Source organism: Musca autumnalis, unplaced genomic scaffold (genome assembly GCF_047663935.1).
Source record: "Musca autumnalis isolate F117 unplaced genomic scaffold, ASM4766393v1 scaffold_2, whole genome shotgun sequence".
Classification (NCBI taxonomy): Eukaryota; Metazoa; Arthropoda; class Insecta; order Diptera; family Muscidae; genus Musca; species Musca autumnalis.
The window spans coordinates 96,243,917-96,259,359 of NW_027411755.1; the positions used below are offsets into that span (position 1 = coordinate 96,243,917).

At 34.4% G+C, this 15,443-nt stretch overlaps 1 protein-coding gene and 1 long non-coding RNA gene across 2 annotated transcripts in view; both read left to right on the plus strand.

Moving 5' to 3' along the window:
- The window catches only part of LOC141394323 (uncharacterized), a 204,093-nt gene that overhangs the window by 46,380 nt on the left and 142,270 nt on the right, over positions 1–15,443 (plus strand). The gene's annotated exons all lie outside the window — the stretch shown is intronic.
- Wdr82 (WD repeat domain 82) lies at positions 1,567–2,705 on the plus strand. The gene has a single exon (XM_073965937.1). The coding sequence runs from the start codon at positions 1,648–1,650 to the stop codon at positions 2,599–2,601; it is 954 nt and encodes a 317-aa protein (XP_073822038.1). The 5' UTR covers positions 1,567–1,647; the 3' UTR covers positions 2,602–2,705.

Below are 15,443 nucleotides of genomic sequence, written 5' to 3' on the forward strand. Positions count from 1 at the left end.
CTTTTCAAAATAACTACTTTTTGATAAATGCAAAATGAAAAGCGATAAGTTGTTTCTAGTTTAGAAATTTTTTCCAGAGGTAGATATTGTTACGCTGATCACGGAAATGTATAATTTTCTTGGGGGACGGACCCGGGTCCAACCCGGGTTTTTTACCCGGACTTTCGGGTCCAATAACCGGGTAACCGGGTCCGTCCCCCAAGAAAATTATACATTTCCGTGATCAGCGCAACAATATCTACCTCTGGTAAAAATTTCAAAAAAAAAAATCGGAGAGTTTTTACTAAACTAGAGTTAAGCCCCGATTGCTAAAGTTGGTATCCTTTGAAAGGTTATGGAAATACCCAAGGTATATTTATTATAAGGTATATGCATGAATTACAACAACTAACAAATTTACAAAAACAACATTGTTGTTATTGAAAATTAATTGTCAGCCTTTACCTAATTAACTGCGTGTTGCGTGTGCGTTCAAAAATACAAAAACAAAATACATGTATTTCAAATTGACAACAAAAACAAATACATGTGTTTTGTTTTTGTTTTTTTTGAACGCACACGCAACACGCAGTTAATTAGGTAAAGGCTTCAAAGAAAATATTGAATAATAGTTCCAAAATTTTCCAAAATTTTTTTCAGTCGTTCCAAAATTTTTTTCAGGAAAAATATAAATGCATTTTGAAAATCCTCTAGAATAGAACAAATTTGAAGCAAAATGTAAATATAAAGCATTCATAACTCTCGTAGGTCATTTTTATTACACGTTTAGGATGAAAGTCAGTATTTTATGGTAGCAGATTTCGAAGTTTCAAATTTCATGAGTAGACCCTATTACATTTTGAAAACTAAATTTACAAAAAAGTAAGAATACAGCTGATTGTCACTTCTACCTTATATGAATATGCCTTGGAAATACCTTAGTCTGTTCCAGAACTGCAAGAATCTACTAATTTTTACTATTTTTTCCGATAACATAAAGGAAAATATGTTATCGTAGTAAAAAATAGTAGCTTCTTGCAGGTTCTGGAACAGAGCACCTATTACATGGTGCTGTAGAGCTGGCAAAAAATCGATGGCACTATCGATAATATCGATTGTTATTTCAAAATTCAATATCGATAAATAGTTTTACCTATCGATATTATCGGAATAAAAACCCCTAACCTGAAATTCAGTGAAATAAATAGAAATTTCGCTACTTTTCGGTTATGTGTGTGTGAGAAAGTAAGCCCGTAGTCACACGTACACATTTTTCGGTAAAGTAAAATTTATTTTTTATAAAATAAAAGCAATTGTTTATTCTCCCTCACATTTCTGTGAACTACTTGTGCAAAATTTCAAGAAAATCATTGACATTTCCGCCATTTTCATTTCCAAATTAATGGTGATGACAACTTAAGAATAATATCGATAGCAATCGATATTTTAAAACATTATATCGAAAATATCTAATGTTGGGAATATCGATGGTTTGCCAGCTCTAATAAAAACCCTATTAATGGCGGATAAAATCGATAGAAAAAGAACTATCGATATTGATAAAATATCGATAGTGCTATCGATATTTTGTCAGCTCTAATGGCAGGGCATTATGTTTTTCTTTGCAACACAACAACTTCATGTTAAATTAAAAACAAAAGCAGCAAAATGAAAATGAAATTAATAGATCCAGTTGTACGGAGTTTTAAGGTTGCTAAAGTTTTTAGAGAAAATACCGACAAAATAAATGCCATTGATTTTTCGCCAAATGGAGAACATTTAATTTCATGTAGTGAAGATGATCAAATTGTTATATACGATTGTGAAAAAGGAACACAATCTCGAACTGTGAATTCCAAAAAGTATGGCGTAGACCTAATTCATTTTACGCATGCCAACAACACTGCAATACATAGTTCAACAAAAGTTGATGATACCATACGATACCTAAGTCTCCATGATAACAAATATTTGAGATATTTCCCCGGCCATACAAAAAAAGTAATATCGCTGTGCATTTCACCAGTCGAAGATACGTTTCTATCAGGATCTTTAGATAAAACCTTGCGGCTGTGGGACTTGCGTTCGCCAAATTGTCAAGGATTGATGCATCTTTCTGGAAGACCAGTTGCGGCATATGATCCAGAGGGGTTAATTTTTGCTGCTGGTGTAAATTCAGAAAGTATAAAACTATATGATTTGAGATCATTTGACAAAGGTCCATTTGTTACATTCAAGTTAAATCAAGAGAAAGAATGTGACTGGACCGGCTTGAAGTTCTCCAGAGATGGAAAGACCATACTGATAAGTACAAATGGTTCTATAATAAGGTTGATTGATGCATTCCATGGAACACCGCTACAGACTTTTACGGGCTATCCGAACACTAAGGGAATACCAATTGAAGCAAGCTTCAGTCCAGATTCTCAGTTTATTTTTTCTGGAAGTACTGATGGCCGTGTTCATGTATGGAATGCTGATACTGGCTACAAAGTTTGTGTTTTGAATGGTGATCATCCTGGACCAGTACAATGTGTCCAGTTCAATCCAAAGTACATGCTGTTGGCTTCAGCATGCACAAATATGGCTTTCTGGTTACCAACATCCGAAGAAGGACTTTAATAAGTGCTATTAATCGTGGACGCATACTCTAATGAGTTAATTTTTAAGTTATATGTTTATTCATTAATACCTAAAATTGAAATAAAATTGAATTATTTGAACTACGTAAGGGTCTCTGATTTAAGACTTGGCTACGGGCGGTGGGTCACATAATTTAATTTAATTTGCGTTTTATTTTGTATTAAAAAGCCTATGGGCCAATAAACTAATACAATATTCTTCAGATTATAATTATATTATTGAAAAAAAAAATCTAAAATAACCCTAAGACTTACAAAAGGTTTAACTTACAATTATATAAACCACATTATAGAAATGTACATTAAATCTTAACTTCTGACAGAGGGACTACTCTCAAATGCCCCTTAAGGGTTAAGGTAACTAAATCTATATTAATTAAATAATGCAAGCTGAAATATTAGAAAATGCTAGAATCATTTATAAACTATTTCAATAAATTAATTTAAACCGAATTAAAAAATATATATCACAAATGTTGTCAAATATTTCATATTCCATTTAAAAAAAATGTTAAATTTTTTTTCGCGCTACATCGAAGGTTTTTCGTACATAGGTTAAGAAACAAATTCCGCTCGCGAGCCAGTTTTTTGTTGATGCGGACAAAAGTTATGGCGGTTTTATTTTCGTTTTAAAGAAACAATTATTATAAAAACGCTAATTATTTTACCGCGAGCAATTACTACTAAAAAGTTATCTGGAAGTGGCTTGAGTTAGTAGATTGCATAATATTTGTTAAATGTTACTCAGTACTCGCGAAATGTGTAGTAAATTGATAAATTATTGAATGTAAGTCAAATTTTTCCAAAATAAAGGTCCATTTACCCGCTATAAAATTACGAAAAAATTCGTATGGAAGCAAAACTTCACCGCGAATCAAATGAGACTAAAATCATACAGATTGGTATTATAGTTTCGATGTCACAGCCAAAATAAACACATATTTTGGTTAAAAAAATAATTTTTTGTTTGAAAAAATATTTGTTCACATTCATTATGTAGTATAAAATTTTGGAAAAATCTACAGGAATACTTCCTTCATTTTGCTTAAATCTCCCATTAAAATATACGGATTTTGCTTTATAGACATTCATATAAAAGCTTTCTTATTGAGGAAGATAATTGGGTTGCTGAGGATATATCTCAAGGCTTCTGAAATGGAAACAGAGGTCACATAACCCATTTTAATTTATATCCATTTTAAAATACGTGTAAATCGCGTAATTATCAAAATCATTTTGTCCGCATGTGATTTTCATGTACATCAAGACCATATATTTTAATTTGTATATATTTTTCGAAATATAAGTTGGACGCTAAGATGTAGCATCGGCTGCATCTTAGCATTAAAAAACCTATAAAAAATCGCTAATTTGCGCAAAGTGCATACAATTTTTGTCCGCATCCGATTTCAGTGTCCACCATGAAAATCTACATCGATACATATCTATTTCAAGGCGATCAATAAAGAACCGTGGATGTAGCATCACACACTATTTTTTGGGATAAAATGAATGTAGTTTCCTTATCAGTGAAGTTTTCAAATCTCTGTTTCAGCTAAAACGAAGATGCTGCACTAGTTTTTTCATTGCAGTGGAAACGATCCGCAGAAAACGCGATAAAATACGCGATATTTTCAAAAACATTTTTAGCTGATTTTTCTACTTTGGAATTTCTCGTAACTCGCGTTTTAGTGGATGGATTTTCACGGGGAATGATTTATTGGATCCGGAACGTAAAAAACTAAAATGTGCAATCAAGTACGAGGAATTCGAATGACAATTGTAAAAATAAGGCCCGAAAAATATGATTTTTCGAAAAATGTTCACACAAAATTTCCGTATTTGGATGCAGATTTCTATGAAGCTGTGTAGACTACATTCACGACACATATATCAAATAACTCTGAATCGCGAGTTCTACAATCCTATATACGATTTTTTGAAAAGCCTGTTTGCGGAATGAAGTTAGAAGAAAATGTCAAAAAACACTGTAAATCTGGCTTCAAAATGTCAGCATCATTTAATGGTAGAAACAGATCAAATTTTGAAAGTAATACATTAGTGAGATGATCCTTATTTAGTTTGCTTCTACTTTTACTTTGACAGGAAAATCGGGAAAAGTTTGGTTTATTCACAAATCAAGAGAAAACAAAAAAAGACACGTTGGCTTCAACCCATTTTTACATATTTTAGAATATAAATATAGCGACAGCTTCCACGCAAATTAACTTTTGGTGCCAATATTTTTTGCCACGTCCAAAAACATCTCATTTTAACCAAAAACATTTAATTTGTATAATATACAATCACAAGTCGCGAGTTCTAAAAGGGTAAACCTTGGCTTCAGCTATGTTAAATTTTCAAAAATATTGGTGATATATATTGTCTGCTCCGTCGGAAAAGGTCGTAAGTCCCTCTCAATAAATTTTTCAGGAGGAAGAAAAAACATTCCAGCGCTTTTTGTATTAAAGATTTTATTATGGTGGTAAAGGCAGTATTCATCGTTTATTTATTCCGCTTCAATACCTGTACTTTGTTTGATAAAATTCCGTCGCGTTTGGGAGATAATTGGATGTCTTTGGACTTACGACCTTTTCCTTGTACAGTTTTGTATTTTTGTAGGGACTTACGACCTTTTCCTACAATTTACGGACGTTTTTTAAATAAAATATTTATACTATACAAAACAATGTGGAAAGGGTATTGTAAGTTTGTTTTGTCCAATATTCGTGTAACATCGCTAAGAATTCGTCGTAGATCCCCTCCCCTTGCCATTTTGTCATTATGTCCGTCGATCCATTAACAATTTTAATTAAACTCCAGGCCTCAATTTTAGACCGATCGTCACGAAATTTTGTGGTGGTCGGGTTCCGACAATAGGTGACCCCATTAGATGTTGGTTATGATCGAAAGGTGTGAAGTGGACCAAACCCACAATTTTTACCCGACTTTGTAGCTTTCCTGTAGATCGCAGTAATATTCCGATCGGAGCAAAATTTTAAGAATGATTTGAGCTTAAGAGAGAATAAGCTTGCATTTTAACATGGTGATGAGATAATTATTGGCGGGTTTAATGGACCAACACTTTTGGGTGAAATCTTATATATAAAAGACAATGTGTGTATGTTCCGCATAGGCTTAAAAACAGCTGGACCGATTTTTTTTTTTGAAAATTTCAGAGAATATACTAGGCTATATAGGCTTTATATTTTTTGAATTTCAAAGGCGCGGAGAGGGATGTTCCTTTGGTGGAAGTAGGCTATATATTTTGTTGAATTTCGGAGGAGCGGGTTGCACCTGTGCCCTATTTTTTGAATGCGCTATATATACATAAAACTTCCGTTTCTCCAATCCAGGGTATATATTTTAGGAATAAGACCCGACCACTCCCTCCTATTTAAATATGCTACAAATTAATGGAAATACCAGATGTTATGCATAACGAAGGTTTGGTCTTATTGGAAAGCAAGCGTTTAGATTTGAAGGCAAATATCGTAGCTATAGTTTCATCAGGTATATAAGGTACATTATAAGAAGGTGGACACAGTCGGCATGCCTCAAATCATCAGTTATTTGGTGGTATGTTAAAATTGCAAATCGACACCAACATTTCTTACGACCTGTTTCCTTCAATTAAATTTCATGATTAATTCCGTTTTTTAGCTACGTTGTAATCCCAAATAGTGTCCTTTTTTGTCTTCCCAAGTATTTCTGCCCCAACTCTCTGCATTTTTTATTTTTGTCTGCAAACCATGTAGAATCTTCAGCATGTAATGTCTTCCTGCGTTCAGGAAGTTTATCAGCAGAGCTTTCAAAATCACCGTGAAAACCATAGGGAACTATACCCCTGACACCATGAATTCAGAATACAAACTAATCTTGTTATGTGAATAAATGTCCCTAGAGAAACCACAAATTACCAGTAATTTTAATAAGATATACGACAGTAAAAACAGTAAAAATTTTGTTTTTTTTTTAATTTTTCAATATATGAGGTATTTGAACGCATACAGCATCCCAATTTGTTTCAATGAAAAGGCCAGAAGTCCATCTTTCATAACCAGTTCGCTTATAGGGGAAAATAAATTTCAAATGTAAATTTTCGTTGCAATATAGAATTTATCACATTTTTGTTCAAAAGTTTGGTCCACAGGCTCCGCCAAATATCATCCGATTATCATCGAAAGGTGTAGGCTAGTTCTTTACATTGTACCCCATCCATGGATTACGTTAAAAATTATCTCTGAACTACATTAGCTGTAGTATTCTTTTAAAGTATACATTTTCCTTTGGACTTACGACCTTTTCGTACTCAAATTTGTATGTTTTGTGGACTTACGACCTTTTCCGACAAGGTCAAAACATATAGAAAAACGCGACATACTGCCATTTTCTTTGTATCATACGACGTGTTTTGACTTGTACTATCATCTTGTACCAAAAACGCGATTTCCATAAAAAGTGGACTTACGACCTTTTCCGACGGAGCAGACGATATGTAAAATAACATTATAGAACTGTACATTAAATCATTGCTTCTGAAGGAGGGACTACTCTCAAATGCCCCTTAAGGGGGGTAAGTGCTAAATTTCTATTTAAAGCAATAAAGCAAGCTGAAAAATTTAAATTGAAAAATACTGGAAGCATTTATATACCATTTCAATAGTATAAAACAAACGTTTGAATTTAATGATTAACAGTTCGGAAGGAAACAATTAGCTTATACTGAAATGAACGTGGTGTTAAATTGAAACGTTTTAATTGACTTGGGGGTATATTATATAAACGAGACACTCTAACAATAAAAGATCTGTCCATATGAACCTCTAACCGCGGTAATATTAGACTTGTTATCCTGGTTGAGCGTGAAAAACTGAAATTCTCACTGTACACTGTACAATTTGTAAAACATCAAAAGACATCTAAGATCAACAAATTTTTTGAAAGGGCAGCCTAAGAAACTTTCAGTGAAAGACGATATATGTGAAGATAGGTTCACAGAATAAACATACCTAACAGCACTATTAACAACTTTTTGAATCCTCCTCATAGTTTGATCGTTAGATTCAGAGTAGACTTCCAGACAATATAAAATATTGGACAGTACAAGTGCATGGACTAATTTATGTTTCATATGCTGAGGAAGAACAAGATCACAATTATAAAGTCTTCTCAATGCCATATTGGTGCGAGAAACAACTCTATCAACATGCGAAGCAAAAGTTAGTTTATTATCAACAATAACTCCGAGAATCTCCATACTATCCACGAACTGTATTGGCACACCTTCATACCTCAAATCCAAAACATTAGAGTGAGACGAAAAATAAAGGGATTTAGTTTTTGAAGTATTTACCCGCAATTTATTTCTAACCCATTGTTAAATTTAAGTTTTTCAGAGTAGTAAATGTATAGTGGTTTTTCAAACCGATCATGGCCCTATGGGCTAGGTTTTTATATGAGCATAAATAAAAAAAAAAAAAAAAATAACCATCCAATTACTGACCAGTGACAGAGTATAATCAATTTTAGATTGCAGAACATCCATATTCGAAACTTCTCCTGTAAAAAGCCTTCATTCAAACAGCCCGATCATGAATATAAACTCCCCATGAGTTTTCTCACTCTCTTCTTTAAGTTGCAATGGCAGATACAAAATAGGACAGAGTAAGACGAAAAAGGCTATGCTAAACATTGAAATTTGGAATGTGGGGTGCTGTTGGTATCTAGGTGTGAAATAAGGTTGGATGTCCACACACTGAACATTTTTTTTCCTTTATTCATTCCACTTGGGAACATAGGGCATTTACAAGAAAATTCCATTCTATTTTATTGTTACAAATACATTTAACTTCTTCTTGTTCATTCTTTTTAATTCCATGGAAACTGTTCTGCGCCAAGTGTTCTTCGGCCGACCTGGACGTCTACTGCCTTGGGGGTTCCAGTCTAAGGCAATTCTAGAAATGCTGTCGGGACTTTTTCGCAGGGTGTGGCCTATCCACTTCCACTTTCTTCTTGTGATCTGGCGTTTAATGGGTTCTTCATTAGTTTTATTCCATAGTTCTACATTGGAAGTTTTATTTGGCCAAAAGATGCCGCAGATTCTTCTTAAGCATTTGTTAATGAATGCTTGTAGTCTGTTGATAGTTGAATTTGAAATCAGCCAGGTTTCGCTCCCATATAACAATATAGATTTTACGCACGCGTTAAATATGCGCAGTTTTGTTTGTAGGGAAAAATGTTGTGAGCTCCATGTTTTGTTAAGACGACCAAACGCAGATCTAGCTTTATTTAGCCTACTGTTGACGTCTTCTTCTACTCCTCCGTCAATTTCCATGAAACATCCTAAGTAGCAGAATGATTTCACATATTGTAGTGGCTCGTTGTTTATTTTTATTTGGTTGTCCATTGAATAATTCAAGCGCATTGCATGCGTCTTTTTTGTGTTTATTTCGAGGCCAACCTCTTTTGCTCGAAGAACAAGTTCATTTACTTTCTCCTGCATCGTTGAACTTATGCGACATGAGGCAAATATCGTCTGCAAAGTCCAGGTCCTCTAGATGACGATGAAGTGTCCAAACGATTCCTCTTTTCTTCGAAGAAATCTTCTCCATGATATCGTCGAGAACGACCGCAAAGAGCAGTGGGGATAAGGGACAACCTTGTTTCACCCCGGCGTTGGTTGTGAAAGACTCGCTTAAGCTGTAAACAGATACAACGTTTGGGTAAAGTTTTGTGTCGTTTTGGCCGTTTTTACACTGTTGGGCATGATGCCGAAAAATTCAAATTCATTTGAAATACACATAGCCCAGAAAGACTGCGTTCACCGTACTACTTTTCAAAAATGATGCTAAAACTTTAATAAATAGGTAAATGAGATCAGTTTTTCTTTCATAAATATGTTATCGGCACTCTTTACTACCAGAATAAAAAGAAAAATTCCTGAAAATATATTATTATTACGAAGATAACGGTACAAAAGTGTTACAACTGCTAAATTAGAGCCCCAAAAAGTCTGCGTTCACTTTGTATGTTGCAATAATACCGTTAGTTTTTTTGATTTTTTTCGCAGTTTTCTCCCATTTTTAATCAATATTGTCACAACTGGTCATTCTTTGAGGTCGTTTGCACACTTAACTTAAAAAAGTAAAATATTTCAAGAATGGAGAACAAGGACAAAGAAATTGGCATCGATAAAAGGAAGATTCTAGGTAAATTATGGAAAAAGCTATCGAAATATTGGCTATCCCGTTCTGATAATATTTTTGACCGTCCAAAACTGAGCTTTGACCGTCCAGATCTGGGCATTGACTTCAAACTTCCGTTTTGTTTTATAGTTAATTATCACTCTATGTATAGACTAATATGTTCTACCTACAGTTCCGCCAATATTTCGATAGCTTTTTCCATAATTTACCTAGAATTTTCCTTTTATCGATGCCAATTTCTTTGTCCTTGTTTTCCATTTTTGAAATATTTTACTTTTTTAAGTTAAGTGTGCAAACGATCTCACAGAATGACCAGTTGTGACAATATTGATTAAAAATGCGAGAAAACTGCAAAAAAATTCAAAAAAACTAACGGTATTATTGCAACATACAAAGTGAACGCAGACTTTTTGGGGCTCTAATTTAGCAGTTGTAAGACTTTTTTACCGTTATCTTCGTAAAAATAATATATTTTCTGGAATTTTTCTTTTTATTCTGGTAGTAAAGAGTGTCAATAACATATTTATGAAAGAAAAACTGATCTCATTCACCTATTTATTAAAGTTTTAGCATCGTTTTTGAAAAGTAGTAAGGTGAACGCAGACTTTCTGGGCTATGTGTATATGCCGGCAAACAGATAAACGCTGGACTTTGGTATCGTCGTCGCCCTGTTGTTGTTGTTTTTTTCTCGACGCCCAACGCAAAACTTTAATCAAACGTTGTATCTGTTTTCAGCTTTATTGTGTTGCTGTGCTTGACTTGTAATGTTGCGTTGTTATACATGCCTTTATGATGTTTATAATCTTCGTCGGCACCCGTTTTTTTTTTGCAAAGCGGACCAAATTGCACTTCGTTTAATAGAATCGAATGCTTTTCGAAAATCTATAAAAACGAGATAAAGTGGAGTTCGCCTATTATTACACGCAGGGTGTTTGTCTGATCAACGCAGCTACGATGTGGGCGGAACCCGGCCTGTTCATCACGTAATGTTCCTTCAATAGGCTGCAATCTCTCGTTTATAATGATTGCAATTATTTTGTAGACAGTGTTAAGTAGGGTGATTCCCCGCCAGTTGTCACATAGTTTTAGGTCACCTTTCTTTGGCAGTTTAATTATAATGCCTTTCGTCCATGCGCATGGTAGCCTTTCATTGGACCATGCCTCGTTTATGTGGGTATGTACAATTTTTGCCGATGTTGTAGGGTCCACTTGTAATAATTCGGGTGGTATGGGGTCTTCTCCTGGCGCCTTGTTCCTTTTCAATTTATTAATTGCTGTTGCAATTTCTGATATTGTGGGGGCATTTGTGATAATTAGACATCGGATTTTTGCATGTTTTTTATTTCTCATCCGATTGGACTCAAATTTTGGATCTAGGCGTTTTAAGGGTCAATTTTTCGATATTTGGGGTCATATCAAAAACATGCAAAAAATATGCAAAAAATATGCCAAAAAATATGCAAAAAATATGCAAAATATGCAAAAAATATGCAGAATATGCAAAAAATATGCAAAATATGCAAACAGTTTTTGGCCGAAAATAGTCATAAAAGTCGTAAAATTGTCAATTAATGTTAGAAAAATCGTCAAAAATCTTCAAAGTGTTCTAAATTATGATAGTTGGCCGTTTAACGTCGATTTTTTAGCAGATTATTGTGTTATCGAGACATCTTACGACAGTGTGGTGTAGGGTATAAAAGCATGGTATTGTAATACAATTTTTTTATTATTATTCTATGCAAAAATATAAAATTTGATAAAATATCAAACGTTCTATGTAAAATTCAATATTTTCTTCGTCATAAATTGTAGCATTGGCCTGATTTTTGTTCAAAGGGCACAAATCGATGTCGGATTTTTTAAGGCGGCACTCGCATAAAGTTTTTAGTTTGGTCTGATTTTAAGACTGTCAAAGTTTGAGCACAGTTGGAATATGTTAACACGTGCCACTGGGGCCTCGAAGTTATGAAAATCTCGATTTGTTGGCTATTTAGCGACTTTGGCGACCCATTTCTCTGGAATGGTTAAAGCTTTTTGTCCATATTAAGCATTAAATTACAGACCATTCTGTTCTTATCATTTTTGTTAAACAACAACAAATTACGTAAGTATTACTGAATTCGAGATACTAAAGCCAATGTCCCGAAAAACGTGACTAGGTACGCCTTTGTGCGAAAATGGAGTCTATTAAAAAAACATTTTCTTTCTTAAATTTTTGGAATGAAAACAAATGTCTCTTACATTTTGTTCTAATTTAAATTTATTCGAGAGTCAGACATCATGTGGTTTTGGAGCTTTCTGGGTACAGCTGACTACTTGAAGAACGCTCTGTTATGTAGTTCGCAACTTTCAAGTTGTTTACCACCAGTTGCGCCTTCTGGAAATTCGGAGTTAATGTTTAATCTCTTGAACAACAAGAATTATGCCAGACCTTTTTCTAGGATTTTCGGCAGTTGCTCCTTTGGAAGTTTGGATCGAATATTTCTGAAGAAATTTTAATCTTTGCTTTGTTAAGATTTTTGTCGTATTTTGCCTCTTTACGGCGTTTTGCACCGTTGGATCAAACAATGCCAGGTCAGCAAGTTCAGGACTAAGATACCACAGATTATTAATTATGTTGTTATTTCCTTTTTCTGAAATTTGTGTGTCAATGTTTTCATATTTCAATACATTTTCAATGAGGTCTAGGTCTTGTTTTGATGCTAAACGTATCGTAGAATCTGAAGAACCATCTGTCCCGAAAACAATCAAACGTGGCTTCAAAAAAATCGTAACTATGCAATTGTCATTGGTGCTGGACACCTGTAGGGTGTATAGGAACGTTACTAGTATCATTATGGCTACAGTAGAAGCTATCGGAGAGGATCCCTACAAATATAAGATCTCTAGAAGCTTTATCCGTGAACAGCGGAGAATAAACCGTGAAAAATAAACTCAACAGCTTCAAGGAACGAGGCTATTTGCGTGCACTGGCATGGAAAACTTTTACCAAATATTCTCAAAACAGAGATGAAAAAACAGGTTGCTGTTCTGGTATCACATGGGGGTAAAAAACAACCCCTAGGCGTTCCTGAAACTGACAGTAGCTCATGGGAGAAACAAGAACTAGCAGTGTACAAATGCCTAGAAAAATTGGGTCTCTCCAGCTCGAGCAGATATTAGGTCGAGAGCTTCTGTACCACCGTACAAACTTGTTAGAAAATTGTTGAGAGGGATTTTTGACTGCAAGTTTGGATTTTTGACTGCAAGTTCGAAGTAGGCGAGAGTGTTTTAAAACTACTGCCCAGCCCACTTCCCAAGAACAAGTGGCCGTAAAAGCACCTTGTGTTTAAATCGTTTGAGACTGGACGCCCCAATAATGTTTTTTTCTATTCTATTTATTTATTTGGTATGCCACACGACAACAACTGAGTGTTATAAGTGAGAGTTTGAGTTATTGATTTTACAAAACGTATAATGAACAAGATAATGTTTATATAGACATAATATAGGATATATTGGGTAAACATTATCAATAGGTTAAAAAGAAATAAAGACAATAGATTGAGTTTAATACAAAAAATAGTGAAAATGATATTCAGAAATATTTTTAGGTCCAAAACAAGACCTAAACCGTATTGAAGATTTACTTAATACGAAAGGCATTCACAAACAAGTATGTATCAGATAAAGGAAATAACAAAATGATAAATCATATGTGGTACCTTAGTCCTGAACTTATTGTTTGATCTGATAGTACAAAACACCGTAAAGATCCAAAAGACGACACAAATCTTAACAAAGCAAAGATAGAAATTTCTCCAGAAATAATCGATCCAAACTTACAAAAATCAACTGCCGAAATTCCTAGAAAAAGGTTTAGCAGGCATAATTACAAGTGAGACTTAATTGTTATTCAAGAGATTAAACTTGAATTTCTTGAAAAAGATCCTGCAATTTGACCACAGAACATCAATTACCAGGAGGGGTAAAATATGGTAAATAACTTGAAAACTGTGAGCGACATAGCAAGGAGTCGAGTTCATCACCAAGTTGTCATCTGTACCCAGATGGCTCCAAAACCACATTATGTCAGTCCCTTAATGCCCGTAATTTCAACGCGTAGTTATCTATGAGTTCACAGATACATATCTCCCGCATAGGTAACGTTACCGAGTCAAAAACGGCCGTGTTACTTACACCAAGGATTTTACCTGGTTAATCGTTGCCAATGTGTTAAAAGTTGTAAAACACTTCTAAGTGGCAATGATTTTGCGAAATCATGAATGAAAGTCACCAATATTATTACATGATTTCAAAATTTACACGCCTCGGTAAATCGCATGTAGAAATTACCAAACGCGTAGGTAAAGATAACTAATAGGTAGCTACCTACCCGTTTACCCAGACGTTGAAATTACGGGCATAAGTAAATTAAAATATGTATGAACAAAATGTAAGCGTTTGTCATTGAAGCCATACAATGAATGTACAAATGTCCATCTTTGTAAAAACAAAATTGCGTTTGAAAAAGGAAATGTTTGATGGATAGCGCTGCCATTCCACGGCCGATATGTCTGATGAGTCTCTACATAAGGCGAAATATGTCACATAATGGTAGTTGTGGGGGTTCGAATCTTCGGCTTTCCTTTTTCACTTGCAAACATCATCGGTCATTAAGCTCGACTCCAACGAGAAATGAATTAAAATTAATATTAAAATAGATTTTCGCCCTAATAGGCAACATTTTCAAATAAAGTAAAATATTTGTTGTGTATTTATTTCAGCTAAAGTCCATACTTTGTTGCTTCAAAATTTGAAGAAACAAAATGTTTAACAGTGGGTATTGAAATTGATTACTACGAGCGGAGGCAGAGAATACTATAGTTTCGGAAGCAGCCAAACTTCCTCATCAGTTCTCTTAACCGCTGACTCTGTATCAATAAACAGGTCAATAAGAGTGACCAGAAAATTAAACAGAACGAGAAATTTTCTGTATCCTCCTAAATCTGTTCACCGCACAATTGAGTCAGAATAATCAAAATCATATACCCACTACTGTTTTTATGCTGTCTTTGCATCGCAAAGAAGACAAGCATAAGTAGTGTTGTTTGCAGTAAGCAGAGATCACAACAAAATGTTGTTTTTGCTTTATGCGTAGTCAACAAGTAAGGCCGTGCTGATTGCCTGTTATTGTTGTTGGCTTTGTATTGTTGGACTGCAAAATAATACTTGTTGTGTATTTATTTCAGCTAAAGTCCATACTTTGTTGCTTCAAAATTTGAAGAAACAAAATGTTTAACAGTGGGTATTGAAATTGATTACTACGAGCGGAGGCAGAGAATACTATAGTTTCGGAAGCAGCCAAACTTCCTCATCAGTTCTCTTAACCGCTGACTCTGTATCAATAAACAGGTCAATAAGAGTGACCAGAAAATTAAACAGAACGAGAAATTTTCTGTATCCTCCTAAATCTGTTCACCGCACAAATGAGTCAGAATAATCAAAATCATATACCCACTACTGTTTTTATGCTGTCTTTGCATCGCAAAGAAGACAAGCATAGGTAGTGTTGTTTGCAGTAAGCAGAGATCACAACAAAATGTTGTTTTTGCTTTATGCGTAGTCAACAAGT

Excerpts from the sequence above, each read along its gene's own strand:
- Wdr82 (XM_073965937.1), top strand. The coding sequence starts at position 1,648 with ATGAAAATGAAATTAATAGATCCAGTTGTACGGAGTTTTAAGGTTGCT.